This window comes from Anolis carolinensis, unplaced genomic scaffold, assembly GCF_035594765.1.
Source record: "Anolis carolinensis isolate JA03-04 unplaced genomic scaffold, rAnoCar3.1.pri scaffold_14, whole genome shotgun sequence".
Classification (NCBI taxonomy): Eukaryota; Metazoa; Chordata; class Lepidosauria; order Squamata; family Dactyloidae; genus Anolis; species Anolis carolinensis.
In genome coordinates this window covers 9,314,533-9,339,532 of record NW_026943825.1, presented here as the reverse complement: position 1 = coordinate 9,339,532, position 25,000 = coordinate 9,314,533, and the positions used below count along the sequence as shown (strand labels likewise).

At 45.8% G+C, this 25,000-nt stretch overlaps 1 protein-coding gene across 3 annotated transcripts in view; it reads left to right on the top strand.

The window, feature by feature from the left end:
• The window catches only part of entrep3 (endosomal transmembrane epsin interactor 3), a 36,031-nt gene extending 13,429 nt beyond the window's left edge, over positions 1–22,602 (top strand). For 2 of the 3 annotated variants that reach the window (XM_062964940.1, XM_062964938.1), the window contains 10 exons: positions 4,622–4,816; positions 10,749–10,889; positions 12,350–12,457; positions 13,228–13,388; positions 13,551–13,650; positions 14,539–14,626; positions 15,110–15,634; positions 17,420–17,491; positions 17,638–17,900; positions 19,191–22,602. In XM_062964940.1, coding sequence (XP_062821010.1) covers positions 4,658–4,816; positions 10,749–10,889; positions 12,350–12,457; positions 13,228–13,388; positions 13,551–13,650; positions 14,539–14,626; positions 15,110–15,634; positions 17,420–17,491; positions 17,638–17,900; positions 19,191–19,343 — 1,770 coding nt within the window. In that variant the 5' untranslated portion in view covers positions 4,622–4,657 and the 3' untranslated portion in view covers positions 19,344–22,602. The remainder of the gene's footprint in view (positions 1–4,621; positions 4,817–10,748; positions 10,890–12,349; positions 12,458–13,227; positions 13,389–13,550; positions 13,651–14,538; positions 14,627–15,109; positions 15,635–17,419; positions 17,492–17,637; positions 17,901–19,190) is intronic. The other variant, XM_062964939.1, reaches the window with a different exon arrangement.
• Positions 22,603–25,000: the final 2,398 nt, after the last annotated feature.

The window sequence follows — 25,000 nt, the reverse complement described above, 5'->3', positions numbered from 1 at the left end:
AAAGATGTTTTCCTACTTGTGTGAGATGCACCCCATCGCTTGCCAGTAGTCCATCCTCTTGGAAGAGTAGACCATGGTCAAGGAAGCCAAAATGCTCCTCTTGACACCATTTTCTGAGCCAGTTATTGACCTGTACTATTTTTCCGGCCCTTGTAGAGCCATGTCCTACAACAGGGAGGAGGGATGAAAAGATCACATGTACATTATACAGTTTTAGCTTTGTTCCCAGAGCTCGAAAATCATTTGTGATCTTTTGAAAAGTATGCCTAGCGGTGTCATTGGTACCTACATGAATCAACATAAGGTGGGGAGGGTGATGGGGCTTTAGGAGCCTGCTGAGCCTCTGAGTGATATGGTGTATTTTTGCCCCCGGGAGGCAGCATGTTTCTCGAGCCATCCCATCTGGTCTGGAAATGATGGCTTCCGTTCCTCTAAGGAGGGAGTCACCTACTACCAAGACCTGTTTCCTTTGAGGATTGACAGGGTCCCTTTTGTGCAAGACAGTGTGTATGTCCCCTGAAGAGTGTTCCTGTTGAAGTGAATCATGTAAGTGTAAAGTGTTGTCCTCCTCCTCAACATCCCCAGTGCATTCATCAATGACAATCCATTGAGATACATCCGAGAGCCCATTACTCTCCCAAGGATGTTCCTGTTGCTCCTGGTCTATGATTGGGGATGGAGCATTTGCATGATTACATAAGTGTGACTGTGGTGATGCACTGTCCCCGTCAGGGCTATCCCCTGCGCATTGATCCAGGGTGGTCCACTGAGTGGTATCTAAGAAACTGTGGTCCTCCACAAGATGTGTTTCCTGATTGTATGTTAATGATGTAAGAATTTCAAATCTGTTGTGTAAATGCAGCTGAGCAGAGGAGTTCTGCGGAGGCTGCCTGGTCCTGCGTCTCCTTCTATGGGTGACCTCCTTCCAAGCCTGAGGGTTGTCTACCTTTGAGTTGATCTCCCCATAAGGTTCCTGATCATGGTCTTGGTGGTGTTGGTGTGATGCAGGCTGCAGATCTACAGCAGCGTGTTGTGCAGTGTCCAAGAAGAGCTCGAGTGCCTGAATGTCCTTAAGGGTCTTAATACGGTGCTCGAGCTGTTGGATCCTCTGCTCCATCAGAGTCATCTCTTTGCATTTGGAGCAGATGTAGTTGTCTAGTTTTTGTGTGAAATTAAGCACCAAAACATCATGTTATACAACAAATTTGACAGAAAAAGTAGTTCAATATGCAGTAATGCTATGTAGTAATTACTGTATTTACGAATTCAGCACCCAAATATCACGATGTATTGAAAACATTGACTAGAAAAATGCGTTGGATAATCCAGAACGTTGGATAAGCGAGTGTTGGATAAGTGAGACTCTACTGTATTTATATTCTGCCCTTCTCACAATGCACGTATTCACAGCAAACATTCAATGCCGTTTTTTTTAATAATTCATTTTTATCAGAAAAAAAGAAGAAATTAAAAAAAGAAAAGAAAAAAATAACCAAAAATATACATATACACAAATACGCAAGTATTTTTCTTTTACAATAAAAGTGGGAGAACATAAACCATAAAGGAAAGTAGGAATAAAAGTAGCAAGAAAGCATTAAAAATATTTGTTAACTTTCAATCTCTTCCATCAAAGTTTAAAATGTCCATATATTTGTATAAAAATATACGCTTCTTTTCTTTGAAAACACAACCACCCATTCGTTCATGCTATTTTATGGTTGGGAGTCTACTTCTCGTCTTTTTTATTTTAAATATTCTTTCAAAAGTGTCCAATCAGCTGTTTTCTTTGGTATGTCTTGATTTCTTTTAAGACATTTTGTTAAGTTATCCATATTCATGATTTCTAATATTTTCAATATCCAGTCTTCTATCCGGGGGGTTTCTTTCAGTTTCCAATTTTTAGCATAAATTATTCTTGCTGCTGTCACCAAATAATTAAATAGTATATCTTTACTTAAGTCCATTTCAAAATCTGGCATTCCTAAGAGGAAATATTCTGGTTTCTTTGAAATTTTATTCCTAATATTTCTTGAATTTTTTCCATGTATTTTTTCCCAGAAATTATTTGCAATGCCGTTTTTTAAGACATACAACACGCATACAGACAGACAGCAGAGGTAATTCAACATTTTCCAATTTTGTTTTCTGGAGGTTATGCTCGATTTTGGCCAGAGGGGGAGCTGTTGCTTCAACTCTAATGACGCTGAGTCCTTTTGATCGTTGTATTTCCTACTTGCTCTTTGATCACCGGCATTTTTATGGTGTCTTCATGTCGGGGGAAACTTTTACCTACAGTTGCATCTGTCAAGTAGGGAAAATTTAAGGTATGCTTTATGCGGGAGGCTAATTTAACTAATCTACAACACCATAAAACTGCTCACGAGGAAAAGAAGAGGAAGAACAGCCACCAATGGACGGTGAAGCAACAGCTCCCCCTGTGGCCGGAACCGTGAAGCTGGAAAGATGTTAAAAATGCCTCTGTGTCTGTCTAAAACTGAATGTTGTTTGTCTGTTGGCATTGAATGTTTGCCATATATGTGTTCATTGTAATCCGCCCTGAGTCCCCTTCGGGGTGAGAAGGGCGGAATATAAATACTGTAAATAAATAAATAAATAAATAAATAAATACCGTATATACTTGAGTATAAGCCGACCCAAATATAAGCTGAGGCACCTAATTTTACTACAAAAAACTGGGGAAACGTTGACTCCAGTATAAGCTGAGAGTGGTAAATTTCAGAAATAAAAACAGATACCGATACAGTTACTTTGAGGCATCAGTAGTTTAAATGTTTTTGAGTCTTTACATAAAACTGTAATTTAAGATATGACTGTCCAACTCTGATTGAATCATTATTTTCATCTTCTTCAGTGTAAATGTGCTTATGTAACCTTTTAATAATAATAGAGTGAAATAATAAATGTAATTTTTTTTCGTGTCAGGAGAGACTTGAGAAACTGCAAGTCGCTTTTGGTGTGAGAGAATTGGCCGTGTGCAAGGACGTTGCCCAGGGGACGACGCCCGGATGTTTTGATGTTTTTATCCTTGTGGGAGGCTTCTCTCATGTCCCCGCATGGAGCTGGAGCTGATAGAGGGAGCTCATCCGCGCTCTCCCCGGGTGGGATTCAAACCTGGCAGCTTTCAGATCAGCAACCCAACCTTCAAGTCACAAGGCTTTAGCCCACTACGCCACTGGGGGCTCATAGAGAAAGGAATAATCTATCGATACACTAATAATAATAATAACTTTATTTTTATACCCCACCTCTATCTCCCCAAAGGGGACTCAGGGCGGCTTACATGGGGCCAAGCCCAAATAAAAACAATCTATATATATAAAAGGGTAATGAAATTTCAGACTAGGACAAAACAACAAAGCTACACATTCCAGAAACACTACACTTGGCAGCACAACCCCTCATCCATGCCTCTACGTTCATACAACAAAAAGAAAAGAAAAATAAAGTCGAGGGAGAGGAATAATTGTTTTTAGCCAGTTGCTGCCAGTTAGAAGGCTAAGCTCCGCCCACTTGGTCTCCTAGCAACCCACTCAGCCCAGGGGACAGACAGAGTTAGGCCTCACTTAGGCCTCTTCCACACTGCCTATAAAATACAGATTATCTGATTTTAACAGGATTATATGGCAGTGCAGACTCAAGGCCCTTCCACACAGCTATATAACCCATTTATAATCTTATATTATCTGCTTTGAACTGGATTATCTTGACTCCACACTGCCATATAATCCACTTCAGTGTGCATTTTATACAGCTGAGTAGAAGGGGCCTCATATAATCCAGTTCTAAACAGATAATATAAGATACTTTATTTCCCATACCACCATACTTTGCCACAGCACGCGTGGCCAGGCACAACTAGGAGCAATATAAAACCCAACAATAGAAAAAAAAACCATGCACAATTATAAAAATTTAAACATTAGCCAATAAAAACAAATGACAAGAACTAATAAAAATATGGATTAAAACGGAGTGGTTGTAAAAGTAGACTGGGTAAGGTGAACCATATAAATATTGTAAACACGAGGTGACTGATAAAGTGCTGCAAATTCTTAGAAGTGCAAATTGGGATGGGAATAGACCCTGTGTCTATGTCTAGTTGACAAAGGTAAAAAGTACACATTATTTATTTATTTATCGTATTTATATTCCGCCCTTCTCACAATGCACATATTCACAGAAAACATTCAATGCCATTTTTTAAAAGACATACAACATGCATACAGACAGACAGCAGAGGTAATTTAGCATTTCCAATTTCGATTTCTGGAGGTTATGCTTGATTCTGGCCAGAGGGGGAGCTGTTGCTTCAACTCTAATGAGGCTGAGTCCTTTTGATTGCAGTATTTCCTCCTTGCTCTTTGATCGCCAGCATTTTTATGGTGTCTTCATGTCGGGGGAAACCTTTACCTACCTTAGGTTGGCAGGAGCTAGGGCTAACAGCAGGAGCTCACCCTCCAGCCCTGTGGCTTCGGACTGCCAAATTGAGATGGTGGGCGAATCTACCACATGGTCGATTCCAAGGTTTCCGAGGCTTGGTTTGTGATGCGCCCGGATCCTTCTCACCCGTGTCTCCTTCTCTGTGTCCCCTCTGCAGATCACCTTCTTCACGCTCCTCTCGGTCCTGGGGATCATGCTGAGCCTGGCGGGCTCCATCCTCTCCTGCCGACACGCCCAGCAGGTCAAGGAGCAGGAGGTCTGCGAGCGGCTCAAGCACCAGGAGAGCTTCCGTCCGCAGGAGAACCACCGCCTGGACCCTCTGGGGAGACACCACGGCGGCGCCGTCTCCCAGGTGGACACCAACGTTGGGTTTGAACGTGGGAATGGCAAGGCTTGAGGTTCTCCATCTGGGGTGGAGAACCTTAATCCCAGGATCTGACCCCAGATTGGGCACTTCTTTTTTTTAAAAAAATCATTTTGATTTATTTATTTATTTACAGTATTTACATTCCACCCTTCTCACCCCGAAGGGGACTCGGGGCAGATTACAATGAACACATATATGGCAAACATTCAATGCCAACAGGCAAACAACATTCAGTTTAGACAGGCACAGAGGCATTTTAACATCTTTCCAGCTTAACGATTCCGGCCACAGGGGGAGCTGTTGCTTCACCGTCCACTGGTGGCTGTTCTTCCTCATTCTTTTACTCGTGTTTTGCTGGCAGTTTTATGGTATTGTAAATTAGTTAAATTAGCCTCCCCGCATAAAGCGTACCTAAATTTTCCCTACTTGACAGATGCAACTGTCTTTCGGGGCTGCATAGGTCAACAGCAAGCCAGGGCTATTTTAATGGTTGGAGGCTTAACCCGACCCGGGCTTTGAACTCATGACCTCTCGGTCAGTAGTGATTTATTGCAGCTGGTTACTACATAATTTTTTTTTAAAAAAGATAAAGAAAAAGGAGAAAAGAAGAAGAAATAAGTGGGGAGGGGGAAAAGGTAGTAAGTGAAAGTTTATAGGGTGTCAGGGTAAGAGACATACGGAGGGGGGTGAATTAGTTGGTTAATAGTAATGTGGTGAACATTCCTTCTCGCAGTTCTTGAGTATTTTGAGGTAGGGGTCTTCTCTTTCTTAACTATTGTATTTGATGGTTTAATTCAGGGGTCCCCAAACTAAGGCCCGGGGGCCGGATGCAGCCCTCCGAGTTAATTTACCTGGCCCCTGCCCTCAGTTTTATAATATAATATATTGTATATACATATAATATTGATAATAATATTATAATGTAATACAATATAACACTAATAATAATACCATATAATAATATTGATTATATATTCTACATTACATATAATATTACTAATAATATTACAGTATAGTGGTATAGTTCAATATAGTAATATATAATGCTAATATTGTGCTATGCTAATAATATAATATACTAGCTGTGCCCGGCCACGCGTTGCTGTGCAAAGTGGTGGTGGTATTGGTTAAAAATTGTTGTGTAATTTTTATTTGACGTTATTTGCAACTTTTTATTAATTTTATTGTAAGTTATATTTTTATTTTTATTATATTTTATTATTTTCTTGTATTATTTTTAGTTATTTTCTTTTATAGTATTTTATTGTATTAATTTTTTAGTGTTTTTTATTATTTTTTATTGGGTTGCTAGGAGACCAAGTTGGAGGAGCTTAGCCTTCTAACTGGCAGCAATTGGATAAAAGCAATTATTCCTCTCTCTCGAATTAGGACTTTATTTTTCTTTTCTTTTTGTTGTATCAACCTAGAGGCATGGATGATGGATTGTGTTGTCAAATTTCGAGGTTGGGGGGTCTGTAGTTTTGTTGTTTTGTGGGTCGCCGTGATGCCATCACTCTTTTATATATATGGATTGTATGTACATATAATTTGTAAGCCACTCTGAGTCCCCTTTGGGGTGAGAAGGGTGTTAATACAAATGTAGTAAATAAATGCAGTCAATAATAAATAAATAAATAAATAAATAAATAAATTTTAGACTTAGGCTCACCCAAAGTCTGAAATGACTTGAAGGCACACAACAACAACAACAACAACAACAACAACAACAACAACAACAACAACCCTAATTAACTTGATTATCTCATTGGCCAGAAGCAGGACCACACTTCCCATTGAAATCCTGATAAATGTATGTTGGTTAAAATTGTTTTTATTTTTAAATATTGTATTGTTCTTTCGTTGTTGTTGTTGTTGTTGTTTTTGCACTACAAATAAGACATATGCAGTGTGCATCAGATTTTGTTTGTATTTTTTTTCAAATGATAATCCGGCCCCTCAACAGTCTGAAGGATTGTGGACCGGCCCTCAGCTTAAAAAGTTTGAGGACCCCTGGTTTAAGTCTTCCTTGGGTTTCCTAGATCTTGTTTCACTACCTTGAACTGTTTCTTTGCTTGTTTTTATGTAATTTTCCAGATTTGACCAGTCTGTTTCTTTTATTGGTCTGCCTTGATGGTTTCTCATCAAAAAAGTTAGCCTATCCATATTTCTTATCTTCCATATCTTCGTTAACCATTGGTCTATAGTTGGTACTTGGGTTGTTCTCCATGTTTTGGCATAAACAGTTCTTGCTCCTATAACTAAATGGTTTAGTATCTTTTCTTCGTTTTTGTTTAACTTCATGTTCGTTAGACCTAGAAGGTAAACTTCTGGTCTCATTTTGAATTTTCTTTTCATTATTTTCTCACATTCTCTATGTATTTCAGTCCAGTACATCTTTGATTTGGTGCAGGACCACCACATGTGGTAAAAGTTTCCCTCGTGGTCTTGGCATTTCCAACACTTTGTGCTTATATCCTTATTTATATGTCCTAGCTTTTTCGGGGTGATGTACCATCTATAAAACATCTTATATTTATTTTCTTTTAAATCGGTGGCATAGGTAAATTTAATGTTTTTCTTCCAAATCTTTTTCCATTCCTCGAAATTTATGGGTCTCCCAATGTCCCTGGCCCATTGGGTCATACAGTCTTTGACCTGTTCTGTCTCAATGCTCCATTCCAGCAATTTTTAATATATTTTGTAATTAAAACCAGATCATCTGCTTTGTACTGGACTATAGGACAACGAGTTTTCTGGGGCTGCCTGGACACGTTCCAGAGGCAGCACTCTCTCCTGACGTTGGGCAGGCATCCACTTTAACTTAATTTGCTGAGGCAAGTGTTTAAAAGACCAGTTTTCATTCTCTGGAGAACATTAAAAGAAAGCAGAGGTGGTGGTGGTTGCTAATGATGCCAATCATTATTTTATTATGCCACTAGTTGTGCCCGGCCACGCGTTGCTGTGGCGAAGTATGTTGGTATGGGAAATAAAGTATTGAGGAATTGGTGGTAGTTAAGGGAAAGGGTAAAGGTTTTCCCCTGACATTAAATCCAGTCGTGTCTGACTCTGGGGGTTGGTGCTCATCTCTATCCAATTCAAAGCAGATAATATAAGATTATAAATGGGTTATATAGCTGTGTGGAAGGGCCTTGAGTCTACACTGCCATATAATCCAGTGCAAATTAGATAATCTGTGGAAGAAGCCTAAGTGAGGCCTAAATCTGCCTGTCCCCTAACTGAATCCAGGCTGTCCCTTGGCTAGTTGGTTGCTAGGAGACCAACTGGGCAGAGCTTAGCCTTCTAACTGGCAGCAATTGGATAAAAACAATTATTCCTCTCCCTCTAATTAGGACTTTATTTTTCTTTTCTTTTTGTTGTATCAACCTAGAGGCGTGGATGATGGGTTGTGTTGTCAAATTTTGAGGTTGGGGAACCTGTAGTTTTGTTGTTTTGTGAGTCGCCGTGATGCCATCACTCATTTATATATATATATATAGATTGTTGTTATGTTTTGTTTTACTTCACTATTGTATGGGCACTTATTAGATGCTGTTGTGTGCCTGGTTTGTATTTAATGCTGTTTTATTGTAATTCTTTGGGCTTGGCCCCATGTTAGCCACCCCGAGTCCCTTCGAGGAGATGGAGGTGGGATACAAAAATAAAGTTATTATTATTATTTTATTGTATTACACAGCAAACAAGATAGGCATGCTGGATTTCGTATCACAAAATCACAAGTCGAACACTTCCCAAGTGTCTAGGACTGTGTGATGTATTTTCGGATGATGCACGCAGATCCCAGTCGGGTGGCCTTTTGCAGTTTGCAAATCGTGATTTTGTCAATGTCTGTTGTTTCCAAATGCTGGCTGAGATCTTTTGGCACGGCACCCAGTGTGCCCATCACCACCGGGACCACCTGCACTGGTTTCTGCCAGAGTCTTTGAAGTTCAATCTTGAAGTCCTGATAGCGGCTGAGTTTTTCCTGTTGTTTTTCGTCAATGCGACTGTCACCTGGGATGGCGACATCAATGATCCAAACCTTTTTCTTTTTCTTTTCCACAACTGTGATGTCTGGTGTGTTGTTGTTGTTGTTGTTGTTGTTGTTGTTGTTGTTGTTGTTATTGTGGAGGTCTGTTGAGGTTGCTGAAACCTTAACCAACTCTGAGGATGCCTGTCATAGATGTGGGCAAAACGTCAGGAGAGAGTGCTGCTTCCGGAACGTGGCCAGGCAGCCCCGGAAAACTCATTGTCCTATAGTCCAGTTCAAAGCAAACCATGTGGACGATCTGCTTGGATAATATTGGATTATAATATGGATTATATGGCAGTGTAGAAGGTGCCCTTATCTGATTATCCCAGATTATATGGCAGTGGAGATTCACATAATCCGGCTCAGAGCAGAGAACCTGGGATCAGATCAGATCCTGGGACATAGGGCAGTGTAGATCATGACATCATATATAATGATATTATATATAATGATATTATATATTATAATATAATATATATAATATATTATATATATTATTATGTTATATTATATATTAGTAATTCTCAAAGTGGGCGCTGCAGCGATCCAGGGGGGCGGTGATGGACCTATTAGGACACGGGGGCAGGGCCAGGGGAGGGACGGGGCCTCTTCCCAAGAGCCGGAGACAGGGCTGAGCAACTGAGGTGCCTGTTAGGACATGGGGGCGGAGCTAGAGGAGTGGGCTTGGCTTCTTCCCAAGAGCCCGAGACAGGGCTGAGCCTCTATACCTCTCCTGAGGCGCTTGTTGGGACACAGAGGGCGGAGCTAGAGAAGGGGGCGAGGCCTCCTTCCAAGATCCCAAGACAGGGCTGAGCCTCTATACCTCTCCTGAGAGGCCTTTTAGGACTAAAGGGCGGGGCTAGAGGAGGGGGTGGGGCCTCTTACCAAGAACGCAAGATAGGGCTGAGCCTCTGTATACCTCCCCTGAGGTGCTTGTTAGAACACGGAGGCGGGGTATAGAGGTTCAGCCCCATCAGGCACTCGGGAAGAGGCCCCGCCCCCTCCTCTAGCCCCGCCCCTGTGTCCTGGCAGGCGCAGGACAGGTATAGAAGCTCAGCCCTGCTTCAGAGCTTGTAACTCCACCCATCCCAGTCCTGGCCGCCCTTTTGTGGCCCCGCCCACCTCCCCTCCCCCTCGCAGCCCTGCCTGTTACCAGGTGAGTGTACAGCGGAATAAGCAGCGTGCAGTTAACACCATGTGCAAAAGACTCAGACCAAGCAGAGGAATTGAAAGAACAAAAGGAAAACTTTACTTGTTGAGTTGAAGACAAATAACAGTTCTGCAATCGTACAATGTCCATGTAGTTGCATAGGATCAATAACTAATCAATCAGCATTCAAAATATATAGCATAGCATATTTAAACCTGCTACTTGATCGTAGCTATTAGAGAGCCTGTCTTTTTCTGTGCTCTCCCAGCAAGCTCAAATTCCAACTGACAAAATCAGCCATCTGCCAGCAAACAGATACATTGTTGTTTTAGGCGTGGCTTATCTCTCTGCAAAGCTGAGCTCTTTTGCAGAGATCTCCTGCAAACAACCTTACAAGGATTTCTTTACACACACACATAGCAATTTGGCGCAATACTGCCTCTTGGACTAGGGGAGAGGCTCAGCCCCGCCCTCTTGAGCAGGAGCCACGCCCACCCCTGTAAGCCACGCCCACTCTTTCCAGGGGGCACTGAATAATATTTTTTCTGGAAAGTGGGCGGCAGGCCAAATAAGTTTGGGAACCACTGTTATATATTGTCTCAGGGAAGAGGAATATGGATTTTGGTCCACAAAGGACGCCTCACAAAGATATATAGGAGCATAGGACTACAAAGCCCACGATGTGATGCAACTGCACGTAGGTGCACACTTGCCTGAAGCTCGTCCTCCTCTTCCAGCTGAACGTGGGCACGAACAGGAACCGTTTTGCGCAGGTGTTCCCCCCAACTGAGCAAAACAAGCAGTGCAATTCCGAAGCGATCTGCAGAAACAGCCCAGACCGGGTTCCCGACTGTTCTCGGCTCCTCTTGGTCATCAAGGTGCGTTGGGACATAGAATGCTGCATTGGGCTTTGGACCCAGAATATCCGGGGTTGGGAGGCCCCAAGGCTATCCCCAAGTTTTGCAGTTCCGATCTGGGGAGCTCCCAGTAAGACTGGGACGAGGTTTTGTTGTCTTTGTCGTCAACGTACCTCTCAACTGGATGGGCTGGTTAGACATCATCGAACCCGACCAGACGTGAACCCTTCCAAGACAGGTTGAGCGTTTCGAATCTGGGATTGCAACACCCAGGATACAAGCTGAGCTTCCCCTTCTCTGAAATTTCTAAACACTGTATTTCAAAATCTCAAATTGTCTACTTGGGTGGCTGAGATAGTTAATGGGTTGGACTGGATGGCCTTTGGGGTCCCTTCCAACTCTAGTATTCTGTGATTCAGAGGCTGGGTGGCCATCTGTTGGGAGAGCTTTGATAGTGCCTTTGGGTCCCGTGAGGGAGAAAAGCAGGATAATAATAATAATAATAATAATAATAATAATAATAATAATAATAATAATAGGCAAAATCGGGTTGGGCTGGATGCCCTTTAGGGGTCCCTTCCAAGCCTAGGGTGCTATGACCCAATAAGGCTGGATGGTCATCTGTCGGGAGAGCTTTGATAATGCCTTTGGGTCCCGTGAGGGAGAAAAGCGGGATATAAATTATTACAGTAGAGTCTCACTAATCCAAGCCTCGCTTGTCCAAGCCTCTGGATAATCCAAGCCATTTTTGTAGTCAATGTTTCCAATATATCATGATATTTTGGTGCTAAATTCGTAAATACAGTAATTACAACATAACATTACTGCATATTGAACTACTTTTTCTGTCAAATTTGTTGTATAACATGAAGTTTTGGTGTTTAATTTGTAAAATCATAACCTAATTTGATGTTTAATAGGCTTTTCCTTGATCAGTCCTTATAATCCAAGATATTCGCTTATTCAAGCTTCTGCCGGCCCCTTTAGCTTGGATTAGTGAGACTCTACTGTATTATTATTATTATTATTATTATTATTATTATTATTATTATTATTATTATTCATGGCAAAATCGGATTGGGCTGGATGCCCTTTAGGGGTCCCTTCCAAGCCTAGGGTTCTATGACCCGATAAGGCTGGATGGTCATCTGTCGGGAGAGCTTTGATAATGCCTTTGGGTCCCATGAGGGAGAAAAGCGGGATATAAATAATAATAATAATAATAATAATAATAATAATAATAATAATAATTATTATTATTCACGGGTTGGGCTGGATGCCCTTTAGGGGTCCCTTCCAAGCCTAGGGTTCTATGACCCGATAAGGATGGGTGGTCATCTGTCAGGAGGGCTTTGCAAGTGCCTTTATGGCCAAATCGGGTTGGACTGGATGTCCTTTAGGGGCCCCATGTGTGTGTAAAAATGCACCTTTTCCATTGGTTCTCCTAACAACCGTTCCAATCCTTACCACCCATGACTTAGGATCTACTCTTCAGTGTTTGCGGCCTGACTATTTTCGCTATCGTGGTGTGCACCCTTTCGGCCATCACATGTTGCATCCAGATCTTTTCTGTGGACATCCTCCATGTGGTGAGTATTGCACCCCACGCCTGGAAACCCCTATGACCACGGCAAAATAATCAAAAAGTTACAAAGAGAAAGGAATTTATTTTTTGTTCGTCTGCAGTGATACATTTTCTGGTGGAAAAAGTAGCTGGTTATAACATATGTATTATCACCAGTTAGTTCCTAATGTTGGAAAGTGCATGAGATGGAAATGGATTTGTCAAGCAGAGTAATCAGATTGGCAAGGCAGAAGCTGAATGCACATAAGATCCAGAAGAACTTTGGTTCCCTGTACCCACGGACCCTTTACAACTGATTATAACATGTGTATTATCACCAATGTTGGGAAATGCGTGAGATGGAAATGGATGTGTCAAGCAGAGTAATCAGATTGGCAAGGCAGAAGCTGAACGCCCATAAAATCCAGAGGAACTTTGGTTCCCTGTACCCACGGACCCTTTACAACTGATTAGAACATGTGTATTATCACCAATTAGTTCCAAATGTTGGAAAGTGCATGAGATGGAAATGGATTTGTCAAGCAGAGTAATCAGATGGCAAGGCAGGAGCTGAACACCCATTAGATCCAGAAGAATTTTGGTTCCCTATACCCACTGAACCTTTACAACTAATTAGAATATGTGTATTACCACCAATGTTGGAAAATGTGTGAGATGAAAATGGATTTGTCAAGCAGAGTAATCAGATGGCAAGGCAGAAGCTGAACGGCCATTAGATTCAGAGGAAATTTGCTTCCCTGTACCCACGGACCCTTTTCCTGTCCCCATCCCCAGCTTTCTCCTCCGCGTTCCAGCTCTGTGACGTTGGACTGCACCTCTCCTCCAGACACGTTCTTGCCGCACATGCTGGACCTGGATGAATTTGTGCCCCCGGTGCCCCCTCCTCCGTATTATCCGCCAGAATATACCTGCAGTTCTGAGACAGATGCCCAAAGGTATGGCGTCTGGGTCATTGGAGGCCAAGGGTCGGGAGAGGGCATAGATGCCAGAAGGCTTTCACGGCCAGAATCATTGGGTTTCTGTGAGTTTTCCGGGCTTGCCAAAGAGGCGTATTGTGTGGATAATGCGCTATCTTCCTCTCCCGCAACTCCTTTTAGCATCACCTACAATGGCTCCATGGACAGCCCCGTGCCGCTCTACCCGACCGACTTCCCCCCCAGTTACGAAGCAGTCATGGGACTCCACGGGGATAGCCAGGTATGTTTGGGAGGGCTTTGATGGTGTCTTCCCACCTGATAGAATGGTGTTGGACTGGATGGCCCAACTCTATGCTCTGGCAGACCACTTGTTGTGATTCAGCCTTTGCCTTTGTGTGACTCTGATGAGGATTCTGGGATGCAAGTGCATAATGATGGATGAATTTCAAGATGACTCTGATGGGAGTTATGGGATTCAGGTGCAGAGTGCTCCTGCTGTGGGAGACGATGAGCAGGGAGTTTTTCCCATGGGAAGAAATGAGGTTGTTTCTGATGATGGTGTTCAGGTGCAAGAAGCGGAAGGGGAGAGTAGCTCTGTTAACACTAACGAGCTCAGTGGCCTTGACAACGAGGGCGCTGAGCTTGATCACGCCAGTCGGCTGGAATTTCGGGGGTTGTGTGGAAGCCAAATAGCAAATAAGAGGGAGGTCAAAGGGCAAAGAAATGCCTTCATGTTATGCTATTAAAACAGTTTGCTGAAAGAGATATCTTTGTCAAAAGCAACTTCTTAGCTAGAGTCAAGAACCAAGTCTGCTTTCCTGTATCAAGTCTGCGTTCCTGTATTACCTTGTAGTCTGTTTATATTCTACTTGCTGGGACTTTGGCTTCCTTTGAAAGGACCTTGTTTCATGCCTATGCTTCTTTGGATTTGATGATTACAGCCTTGTTTTATAACTATATTTTGGAACTGAGCCTTTACCTTTTATGAACTATTTTACTGCCTATTTCTTAATAAACTACAAAAGACTACGTTCTGTGTGCAGTCTGGTGTCCTTAGCAAGGTGAAGCTAACCTGAGGTGCGACACCACTGCTGGTTTGGATGGGTCCTTGGATCCGGATTCAACATCACATCCCCTTTCCCACACCTTCCCTTCTCTACCTCTCCAGGTGACGCTCTTTGACTCGCAGTTCACGGATACCTCGCACGGCCCTTGCTCCTGCAACCGTATCCCTTCCGTCGTGCTCAGCGGTGAAGGTAAGGACAACGAGCGTGCAGGCATGTGCCCGCTATTAGGTGTGTGCGATCCAGAAAAAAAAATGGTTCTAAACTATGTCCAAAAGTGGCGGGCGCTGGTGCTTCATTTCTAAAGTCCTTTCCGAATTTTGGGGGTAACAATTTCGGAACTTACTGAAACTTCCGAATCTTCGTAAGTGCTTCGTTAATGGCAGTGGTGCATGTGCAATAGGGACGACATCACTGGCAGCGGGGGAAACTTCAGGGGCTTCTCTCTCCCTCATTTTTTGAGATATCCTGATGAAACTTGCTACGGTGGTAGAACACATTTATCCCTGTTAGCCTGCCAAATTTCAAAACATTTGACTTATTCATGGATTTTTGGCAATTTTTAAAAAAATTAAAAACAACATTTAACAGGGGATCATTCCTCCCAAGTTGTGATTAGACATGCCTTCCTTATGGCAGCGATTTATTTCCCTCTTTTCTCTCTCTCCTGTGAAGCGGTTTCCGTGGGCAGCGGCTCCCTCCTGATGTCCGAGATCGTGGACATCCCCGGCGAAAGCAGCCCGTCGGAAGACTCCTGCTTGCTGGAAGGCAGTGGCTCCGCCTGTTCCGTGGACTACGTCTTGTTCCGCTCCATCCAGCGCAGCCGGGCTGATTACTGCCTGAGCGTGGACTGCGGCCAGTGTGGCCTGCACCCCCAGGGCCCCTTCGAGGAGAGCCCCCAGGCCCGGCTCCGCGGGGAACGCTCCTACTCCTGCTCCACGCCTGGAACAGGCAACTACGAGGGCTTGCTTGACGTCGGCGGTGCCCTGACGCACAGTTGCCACCGCCTGGAAGGGCTGGGCCACAGCATAGGGCCCTGCTTCCCTGAAGTGCGGGTCAAAGCCAAGACCTCTCTAGCCGGGCGCAAAGGTGCCGGGAGACAGCGACGGAGTAGTGAGGCCTCGTACCGCCTGCCTTCGGTCCAGTGTCCCTTGGTGCGCTCCCACAGCGACCCTGGGATTGCCATGAACAGCGACGCAGGTGAGTAGAATCGTAGTAGTGAGTAGGGTACCCTGGGCAAGAAGAGCGGTATATAAATAAATTAATTAAATAAATAGAGTCCTACAATTCCGGAATCGTACAGTCCCAGAGTCAGACGATCCCAGACTCGGACAGTCCCAGACTCGTGCGGTCCCAGAGTTGGGCGGTCCCAGAGTCGTACAGTCCCGGAGTCGGACAGTCCCAGGGTTGGACAGTCCTGGAGTCGTACTGTCCCAGAGTCGGACAGTCCTGGAGTCGGACAGACCCAGGGTCGTACGGTCCTGGAGTCGGACAGTCCCGGAGTTGGATGGTCCCAGGGTCAGACGGTCCCGGAGTCGTACGGTCCCGGAGTCGTACAGTCCCGGAGTCATACAGTCCCGGACTCGGGCGGTCCCGGACACTCCTGGAGTCGTACAGTCCCGGAGTCGGACGGTCCCGGAGTCGGACGGTCCTGGAGTCAGACAGTCCCAGAGTCGGACGGTCCCGGAGTCGGACGGTCCCGGTGTCGGACGGTCCCGGAGTCGTACAGTCCCGGAGTCGGACGGTCCCGGAGTCGGACGGTCCTGGAGTCGGACAGTCCCGGAGTCGTACAGTCCCGGAGTCAGACGGTCCCGGAGTCGGACACTCCCGGAGTCGGATGGTCCCGGAGTCGGACGGTCCTGGAGTCGGACAGTCCCGGAGTCGGACAGTCCCGGAGTCGTACGGTCCCGGAGTCAGACGGTCCCGGAGTCGGACGGTCACGGAGTCGTACAGTCCCGGAGTGGGACAGTCCTGGAGTCGGACAGTCCCGGAGTCGGACAGTCCCAGAGTCGTACAGTCCCGGAGTCGGACGGTCCCGGAGTCGGACGGTCCTGGAGTCGGACAGTCCCGGAGTCGTACAGTCCCGGAGTCGGATGGTCCCAGAGTCGGACAGTCCTGGAGTCGGACAGACCCAGGGTCGTACGGTCCTGGAGTCGGACAGTCCCGGAGTTGGATGGTCCCAGGGTCAGACGGTCCCGGAGTCGTACAGTCCCGGAGTCATACAGTCCCGGACTCGGGCGGTCCCGGACACTCCTGGAGTCGTACAGTCCCGGAGTCGGACGGTCCCGGAGTCGGACGGTCCCGGAGTCGGACGGTCCTGGAGTCGGACAGTCCCGGAGTCGTACAGTCCCGGAGTCGGACGCTCCCGGAGTCGGACGCTCCCGGAGTCGGATGGTCCCGGAGTCGGACGGTCCTGGAGTCGGACGCTCCCGGAGTCGGACGCTCCCGGAGTCGGATGGTCCTGGAGTCGGACGGTCCCAGAGTCGGACGGTCCCAGAGTCGGACGGTCACGGAGTCGTACAGTCCCGGAGTCGGACGGTCCTGGAGTCGTACAGTCCCGGAGTCGGACAGTCCCAGAGTCGTACAGTCCCGGAGTCGGACGGTCCCGGAATCGTACTGTCCCGGAATCGTACAATCCTAGATTCAGACAATCCCAGAGTTGTACAGTCCTAGAGCCGTACAATCCCAGAGTTATACAATCCTTGACTCGTACAATCCTAGAGCCGTACAATCCTTACGGTATCTACATACTCAAGCGATTCCTTGTAGCCCGAGTATGATGACCTTCCAAGTGTAGTGTCTTGGCGGTGGGTACGTAGGTTGCTGTGGAGCCCTATTGTTGACCCGCATGTTCTTCCGCAGTGAAGGCACTGGATTCCAGACGGTCAGGGTAGGCGTGATGCTCCTCCTTCCTCTTGGCCAGGTTTTCCATTCCGCCCTCCACTCCTTCATCATTTCTGCCTCTCTTTTCCCCGTTTCTTTCAGAAGGTGACTTCCAGGAGGTGTTCTGCACCAAGGTCTCAGAGGACAACAGGCCCACCTCTTCAGCAGATACAGGTAAGGGGAGTAGTAGTAGTAGTAATAGCAGAGGTGGTGGTGATGATATTAGTATTATTATTGGATCCTAGAGTCAGATGAGCCTCCAAGGGCCATAAATCCAACTCCCTTGTCCCTCACTTACCGACTTTCCTGCCTCTTCCCAGGACCTTCTCCAGAGTCTTGCCGTTTGTACCTGTCCCTCCATGGACTGGCTTCTCAAGCTCACCTGGCGGGGAAGGCCAAGGTGGACGTGCCACGGAAAGGGCCACTTCATCTTCCCAAGGCGGCCACCCGCTCCCTGGGAGACCTGAAGGCCTGCCGTGGCACCCGGGGCCTCATGGCCCGCTTCCTGCGCAGATCCAAGCGCAACCTGGCCCACGCTGGGCTGGACACGGCTCCTCGCAGTGGCACGCAGGGCCGCAAGCAGGTAAAGAGCAAAGGGGCGTTCCAACCAAAAGAGGTACCTAAGTAAATAATTTGAATGGTGTCGAGTTCAATTAGCCTCCCCACATAAAGTAGTACCTAAATAAATAATTTTAATGGTGTCAAGTTAAATTAGCCTCCCCGCATAAAGCGGTACCTAAATAAATAATTTGAATGGTGTTGAGTTAAATTAGCCTCCCCGCATAAAGTGGTACGTAAATAAATAATTTTAATGGTGTCAAGTTAAAATAGCCCCTCCGCATAAAGCGGTACCTAAATAAATAATTTGAATGGTGTTGAGTTAAATTAGCCTCCCCGCATAAAGCGGGACCTAAATAAATAATTTTAATGGTGTCGAGTTAAGTTAGCCTCCCCGCATAAAGCGGTATCTAAATAAATAATTTTAATGGTGTCGAGTTAAATTAGCCTCCCCGCATAAAGTGGTACCTAAATAAATAATTTTAATGGTGTCAAGTTAAAATAGCCCCGCCGCATAAAGCGATACCTAAATAAATAATTTGAATGGTGTCGAGTTAAATTAGCCTCCCCGCATAAAGCGGGACCTAAATAAATAATTTTAATGGTGTCGAGTTAAGTTAGCCTCCCCGCATAAAGCGGTATCTAAATAAATAATTTGAATGGTGTCGAGTTAAATTAGCCTCCCCACATAAAGCGGTACCTAAATAAATAATTTTAATGGTGTTGAGTTAAATTAGCCTCCCCGCATAAAGCGGGACCCAAATAAATAATTTTAATGGTGTCGAGTTAAATTAGCCTCCCTACGTAAAGCGGTACTTAAACGAATAATTTTAATGGCGTCAAGATAAATTAGCCTCCCCATATTATTTATTTATTTATTTATTTACAACATTTTTACCCCGCTTTTCTCACCCAAGGGGACTCAAGGCGGCTTACCAAAGTAAGCAAGATTCAATGTCAAACAAATCAATAAAACATTAATAACACATTTAAAACTATTAACAATAATCAATAAGAATACATTATACAAGCATTAAAAACATATAAATGTAAGTGGTACCTAAATAAATAATCTGAATGGTGTCAAGTTAAATTAGCCTCCCCGCATAAAGCGGTACCTAAATAAATAATTTTAACGGTGTCGAGTTAAATTAGCCTCCCCGCATAAAGGGTACCTAAAAAAATAATTTTAATGGTGTCGAGTTAAATTAGCCTCCCCGCATAAAGCGGTACCTAAATAAATAATTTTAATGGTGTCGAGTTAAATTAGCCTCCCTGTGGTGCCAACCGTGTTGTTTTTTGGGTTCCTTTGCAGGTTTCCCGGCACTCGTCTCCGGAGGGGATCCACCTTCAGAGCTGTGGGGATCTCAGCTCTACCTCATCCTTGCGCCGCTTGTTCTCAGGCCGGCGGCTGGAGCGGAGGCGGCCCCGCAGCCTGAGCGGACTGGCCAGAGAGAGCAACTTGTGAGGTCCCGTGGTGTGGTGGGCCCATCCGTCCCGCACTCCTCCCTTCGTGGCCTTTGCACATGGACCAACCGGATGCCGGGAAAAAGCGGACCGGAGGGAGGCGTCCTTGAGATCTAGCCAGAGTGGAAACATGTGCGGTGCGCATGTGTGTATGTGTATGCATGTGGGAGCCGCTCTTCTGAATTATGCAACGGCGACGCCGGCAAACTGTGGAAACAACTTTCCAAAACCAAAGGACGTTTTCTCAACCAAACCCACAGAAACCCAGTGATTCCGGAGCACGTCCGAGGTGGCTTCTCTCGCACTCACACCATGCACGCTTAAGAAGGGGGTTGCTTTCCCCACCCCAATGCTTCCCACCCATTGGTTCTGGCTCTGCAACCATGCCAGCAAAGCACTGGCTCGTCCCACTTGTGGGCCTCTTTCGCATTGCATCAGTGTTTCTCAACCTGGGAGTCGCGGCCCCATCAGAAAACACATATTTCTTAGGGTCTTAGAAGGCTGAAGATTTCTCTGCCTGTCCTTTGGCCCAATTCTGTCCTTGGTGGGGTTCAAGGTGCTCTCTGATTGTAGGTGAACTATAAATCCCAGCAACCACCACTCCCAAATGTCAAGGTCTTATTTCCCCCAAACTCCACCAGTGTCCACATTTGGGCAGATTGAGTATTGGTGCCAAGTTTGGTCCAGATCCATCATTGTTTGAGTATTTGGAGGTAGGTAAACTCCAACTCCCAGGTCCATGCCCACCAAACCCTTCCAGTATTTTCTCTTGGCTGTAGGAGTTCTGTGTGCCAAGTTTGGTTCAATTCCATCGTTGGTGGAGCTCAGAGTGCTCTTTGATTGTAGGTGAACTATAAATCCCAGCAACTACAACTCCCAAATCACAAAATCAATCCCTTCCCAACCCCACCAGTATTCAAATTGGGGTGTATTGAATATTTGTGCCAAATTTGGTCCAGTGGATGAAAATACATCCTGCATATCGGATATTTACGATTTGCGATTCGGATATTTATCGGATATTTATGATTCACGATTCGGATATTTATCGGATATTTACGATTCGTGATTTGGATGTTTATCGGATATTTACGATTCGCGATTCGGATATTCATCGGATATTTACAATTTGCAATTTGGATATTTATTGGATATTTACGATTCACAATTCGGATATTTATCGGATATTTATGATTAACGATTCGGATATTTATCGGATATTTATGATTCGCAATTCAGATATTTATCAGATTTTTATGATTCGCAATTCGGATATTCATTGGATATTTACAATTTGCAATTCGGATATTTATCGGATAATTACGATTCACGATTCGGATATTTATTGGATATTTACGATTCGCAATTCGGATATTTATCGGATATTTATGATTTGCGATTCGGATATTTATCGGATATTTACTGCAATTCGGATATTTATCAGATATTTGTGATTCGGATGTTTATCGGATATTTACAATTTGTGATTCATAACAGTAGCAAAATGGCAGTGATGAAGTCACAACTAAAATCATATTATGGTCGGGGGGGGGGGTCACCACCATATGAGGAACACGTATTAAAGGGTCGCAACATCAAAAAGGTTGAGAAACACTGCATCACATAATAATAGCACCTGGAGGTCCCAGGCTCTGTCATATCAGACTCTGGGATTTGCAGTTTGTTGATCTTGGGTAGGGGATCCCACGTCCTTCACGGAACCACAAATCCCAGGATTTTGCAAAAATCTATTTACATGTCATCGTTGTGTCTATAGCAATGTGCTGCCATGCTCACCTGGATAACCAGGTACGGGCAAAGGTGACTGGGGCAAGCTCTTGTATGGAGCGTCTAATGGACATGGCATCATCAACAGTCAACCCTATGATCCCAACCAAGAGATGGACCAGTGATTCCCAAAGTGGGCGCTACCGCCCCCTGGTGGGTGCTGGAGCAATCCAGGGGGGCGGTGATGGCACCTATTAGGACACAGGGGCGGGGCCAAAGGAGGGGCGGGGCCTCTTTCCAAGTGCCAGAGACAAGGTTGAGCACCTGAGGCACCTGTTAGGACACAGGGGGCGGAGCTAGAGGAGTGGGCGTGGCTTCTTCCCAAGAGCCCAAGACAGGGCTGAGCCTCTATACCTCTCCTGAGGCACTTGTTGGGACACGGGGCAGGGCCTCCTTCCAAGAGCCTGAGACAGGGCTGAGCCTCTATATCTCTCCTGAGAAGACTTTTAGGATTAAAGGGTGGGGCTAGGTGTGGGGGCGGGGCCTCTCCCCAAGAGCATGAGACAGGGCTGAGCCTCTACCTCTCCTGAGAGGCCTTTTAGGACTAAAGGGCGGGGCTAGGGGTAGGGGCGTGGCCTCTTCCTAAGAGTCTCTGTATCCCTCCCCTGAGGCGCTTGTTAGAACATGGGGGCGAGGTATAGAGGTTCAGCCCCGTCAGGCACTTGGGAAGAGGCCCCGCCCCCACCTCTAGCCCCTCCCCCTGTGTCCAGGACAGGGATAGAAGCTCAGCCCTGCCTCAGAGCTCGTAACTCCGCCCATGCCAGTCCTGGCCGCCCACTTGTGGCCCCGCCCACTTCCTTCGTAGTCCTGCATCTGGGACTAGGGGAGAGGCTCAGCCCCGCCCTCTTGAGCAGGAGCCACACCCATCCCTCTAAGCCATGCCCCCCTTTCCAGGGGGCGCTGGGTCATATTTTTTCCGGAAAGGGTGTGTTAGGCCAAATAAGTTTGGGAACCACTGAGATGGACCATCCCTACCTCCATCTTTGCCTCCACCTGCTCCTCCATCACCTCATCCCTTGTTTCCATCACCCAATATGCAACTGGCAACCTTCTGCACTTGTTTCTTGATACCTCACTTGAGCTGTGCCTTTGGTTGGCTGCTTCCTCTGATAGAGCTTGGACTCGTTGGATGCTTTTGAGGTTTCTCTGGAAGCCAGATGAATGAGTCAGGACCTTCAGAAGGGTCATCAGATAGATCCCTCTGACATCTGGAGAGCGTTGGTCGATGCGAAGGACTCGTCACGCACCATCCCAGTTTCCTCAGGATCCTACTCGACTTTCTTCTCCTTCCCGGAGCGGAGACGCAGAGCGTGCCCTCCTCTTCCTTGGAGGAACACATGGAGGGTCCTAGGACTGTGGTCAACTCGAAATAATTTAGATTTCTACTTGGCGAGACACTGAAGCGAATGGCCTGAGATACACAAATACTTACCTGAGGAAAAAAACAAATAAAGCCATATCTATACACTCTGTTTTATTGATCGGTGTTGGCCTTGTATGGACTTCCGTCTCAACAGTTGTCAACATTTCCTTAACTTGATGTAAACCAGGGATTCCCAAAGTGGATGCTACCGCCCCCTGGTGGGCGCTGCAGTGATCCACGGGGGCGGCCACGGCCACAGGTACATTTGGGGGCGGGGCCAGAGGAGGGGCGGGGCCTCTTCCCAAGTGCCAAAGACAGGGCTGAGCCCCTGAGGTGCCTGTTAGGACACAGGGGGCGGAGCTAGAGGAGTGGGCGTGGCTTCTTCCCAAGAGCCAGAGACAGGGCTGAGAATCTATACCTCTCCTGAGGCTCTTGTTGGGACACAGAGGGCGGAGTTAGGGAATGGGGGCGGGGCTTCCTTCCAAGACCCCGAGACAGGGCTGAGCCTCTATATCTCTCCTGAGAGGCCTTTTAGGACTAAAGGGAGGAGCTAGGGGCGGGGGTGGGGCTTGTTAGGACATGGGGCAGGGTGAAGAGGTTCAGGCCCTGTTACCAGGAGAGAGTATAGCAGAATCAGTAGCGTCCAGTTAACACCATGTGCAAAGGACTCAGACCAGGCAGAGGAATTAAAAGAACAATGGAAACTTTACTCTTGCTTGTTGAGTTGAAATCAAATAAAACAGTTCTGTAATCGTACAATGTCCATGTAGTTGCATAAGATCAATAACTAATCAATCAGTATCAATATATATACAGCATAGCATATTTAAACAGCCACTTGACCGTGGCCAGAGAGCATTTCTTTCCTGTGCTCTCTCTTGAAGCTCAAATTCCCAACTGACAATCTCAGCCATCTGCCAGCAAACAGATACATTGTTTTAGGCGTGGCTTTGCCTCTGCAAAGCTGAGCTCTTTTGCAGAGTTCTTTTGCAAACCAACTTTGCAAGGATTTCTTTACACACACACACATAGCAATTTGGCACAATAGGCCCCACCCCCTCCTCTAGCCCCGCCCCCTGTTCCCCGGCAGGCACTGCAGGACAGGGATAGAAGCTCAGCCCTGCCTCAGAGCTCGTAACTCCGCTCATCCCAGTCCTGGCCGCCCATTTGTGGCCCCGCCCACCTCCCCTCCCAGCCCTGCTTCTTGGACTAAGGGAGAGGCTCAGCTCCGCCCCCTTGAGTAGAGCCACGCCCACCCCTCTAAGCCACACCCCCTTTCCAAGGGGCGCTGAGTCATATTTTTCTGGCCAAATAAGTTTAGGAACCACTGGTGTAAACACTTCTCTTACCATTGTCACAGTTCTTATCACAGTTTACCTGGCAGGTCAACTATTTCAGTTCTTATTGGCAGGTTTCAATGACAGTCCAGGAAGCAGGCAGCTAGTCATTGCAGGCCTTGATATTTTCCAATTGTGTCCCTCTTTCATTCATTCCTTCCAAACCATATATTTTCCCCTGTGACACTGGAACTTTAAGGAATGATGGAGTTTCTAGGGGTTCACCTGGCATGATGGGAGTTGTAGTTCACCCACAAACATATGCATTTGGGATTCATTCAAATAACCTCATTCCATATTTTACTATAATTACCTTTGGGACAAAATCTAGAATATATTATGCAAACATGTAGCATAGTTTCAAGGCACACCTTTATGCAAACGGAAGCCACACAAACAGGTTCACTACATATATATGTGTGTGTGTGTATGTGTATATGTATATATATATATGTGTGTGTGTGTGTGTGTATATATATATATATATATACTAGCTGTGCCCGGCTACGCGTTGCTGTGGCGAAGTCTGGTGGTATGGGAAATAAAGTATTGAGGAATTGGTGGTAGTTAAGGTCAAGGGTAAAGGTTTTCCCCAGACATTAAGTCCAGTCGTGTCTTACTCTGGAGGTTGGTGCTCATCTCCATTTCTAAGCCGAAGAGCCGGCGTTGTCCGTAGACTCCTCCAAGGTCATGTGGGATGACTACATGGAGCGGTGTTACCTTCCCGCCAGAGCAGTACCTATTGATGCACTCAAATTTGCATGTTTTCGAACTTCTGGGTTGGCAGAAGCTGGGGCTAACAGTGGGGGCTCTCTCCACTCCCCCAATTCAAACCTGTGGCCTTTCGGTCCAGAAGTTCAGCAGCTCAGTGCTTTAACATGCTGCGCCATCAGGGGATATTATTTCCTAAAGGTTGTGAATATACAATATTTCTGATTGGTTTTTTGTTTGTTTGTTGGAGGCAAGTATGAATGCTGCAATTAGGAAAAATGATTAGGATGTAATGGCCTTGCAGCTTTAAAGCCTGGCTGTTTCCTCCCTGAGTGAATTTTTTGTTGGGAGGTGTTAGCTGGCCCAGATTGTTTCCTATCTGGAATTCCCTTGTTTTCAGAGTGATGTTGTTTGTGATATTTTATGTGCTTCTACTGTCTGTGGCCCTGAGAAAACATG